General features: G+C 29.4%; 1 protein-coding gene across 1 annotated transcript in view; it reads right to left on the bottom strand.

Moving 5' to 3' along the window:
• Positions 1-474: 474 nt before the first annotated feature.
• Positions 475-1,878, bottom strand: part of LOC106682336 (cuticle protein CP14.6-like) — a 5,310-nt gene continuing 3,906 nt past the window's right edge. The window contains exons 2-3 of the mRNA XM_024360972.2: positions 1,168-1,283; positions 475-927 (exon numbers count right to left, since the gene is read on the bottom strand). Coding sequence (XP_024216740.2) covers positions 594-927; positions 1,168-1,283 — 450 coding nt within the window. The 3' untranslated portion in view covers positions 475-593. The remainder of the gene's footprint in view (positions 928-1,167; positions 1,284-1,878) is intronic.

Raw genomic sequence — 1,878 nt, 5'->3', positions numbered from 1 at the left:
CAAATATCCTTTTATGCGGTTTTAAATTCATGTTTAAATCTAACTTTGATATGAGAAAATATAATTAATAAAAGAAACGTGAAAATATAAATCATTCAACCAAGTTTCTTGGTCTGAGAAACCTGTTCAGATAAAAAGTAAAACCATTATAACCTAAATAATAAATAGAATAATAGGTGGGAAAGCTATCAGAGGTTAGGAATGGCTATGTTTATGTATTGGTTATGTACCATAGAGGTAATTATGTGAATGTTTGTGAATAATAAATTGTTTTTATATAAATAATGATTAATTAAACATTACCAAAATTTGAGTAAAAATAAAGCTTATTTGTTCATTCCAGTGATTAATAAAAAAATAAATAAAATCAAAAGGAAAATATATTTATCATGTACATTCCAGAGGTAATATTGGTATATATTTACAAGTTTATATGTGTACTGATTGCGATTTAAGCACTTTTCTTAATAAAGAAATTTTTAATATCCAAAACATAATGAACGTCATTTTTTCTTCAGTTCTTAAGAATTTATGATTAAATTTTCTTTCTGGTTAGAGAGAAAAAGTATAAAAACAAAATCAAAAATTTGAGTTTATCCTCTAAAGAATTCAGGAGCAGGCGCAGGAGGGAGTGGTATATTAAACTCAGGTTCAGAGTTACCAGGAAGGACTGAAATGATTGTGGGCCTCGGAATGTCAGAGGGTCTTGAGACAGCAGTTGGTTGGATGGGTGTACCTCCACCTCCTGGGATGTGAGCACCTTCTGCATGGAAACCTGTCTCGTCCGCGTACCACTTGACAGTGATGACCTGACCATTAGGAGCTGTGTAAGAGTAACTGCCACGAGCGGTCTGCGCTTCCTCTTCGGTCTCTGGGTTATTCAAGAAACCTTCCTCTTCAACGGATATTCCGTTACTTGTCTGGTATCTATATTAACAAAATAACGCTGTACTATTCAAGATATTTCGCATGACATTTAAAATTGGTTATGGTTAGTTAGAAAGCGTGATTTGAGTGTAACTTTAAATTCTTTAGACATCAATTTATATGATTTTTTTAAAAATAAAATCGAGTTATTTTTTTAATTAAATAAGAAATATTTAGTTTTTTAAAAATTAATGAATAAGCTTATAAAAATATAATAAGAGTAATAAGAAACTATAGTACCTGTACTTGTAAGTACCATCGTAATTATTTTCCCTCTCAGAGAATAGAATGACATCATTGTTTGGAGACTGCTGTCCATGAACAAGCTCAACCCCTAAAATTAAAAGGATCCAACTCTGTAACAAACGGAAATATTTATGAGGGTTATAACATAATATATAAAATGTTTATGTTCTTCAACTATTGTAAGATACACTATTAGAGGTTAAATCATTGATAAAAGAATTCGGTACATTTATCTACCTATATAAGAGATTTACATGTATAGTATGGGGAAGGCAATCTTGTGTTGTAAATTTTTTAAAGGACATACTCGTTTAAAAACCAAGTTAAAAGTTGTATCAAACTGAAATTATTTATTTAATGAAAGATTTTTATTTTGTAGCTACGGTTTACTGAAATAGACTTCCCAAAAGTGACACTATAATTGATTATAATTATTTAATTGAGTTCATCAAACTTGTTATATAAAGATGCAATTAATGTCAGATTGAGGTTACATTAAATGTTTAAGTTAAAACGGTTTGAGTCACCGTTATATTCACATATATATTCGTTATATATCACACTGTTATATATTCATTATATTATATGATATATTCACAATTCTAAGAAAAATCCTGAAATACTATCTTTGAAGCACTAAACTGCTCAATGAAAAAGCGATTTACTGCAACATAAATTAGGTGACGCCGACTTCATTTATACTGA

The sequence above is a fragment of the Halyomorpha halys genome, unplaced genomic scaffold (assembly GCF_000696795.3).
Source record: "Halyomorpha halys isolate HHAL.00 unplaced genomic scaffold, Hhal_1.1 Scaffold408.1, whole genome shotgun sequence".
Classification (NCBI taxonomy): domain Eukaryota; kingdom Metazoa; phylum Arthropoda; class Insecta; order Hemiptera; family Pentatomidae; genus Halyomorpha; species Halyomorpha halys.
This window is presented reverse-complemented; position numbering and strand designations above follow the sequence as displayed.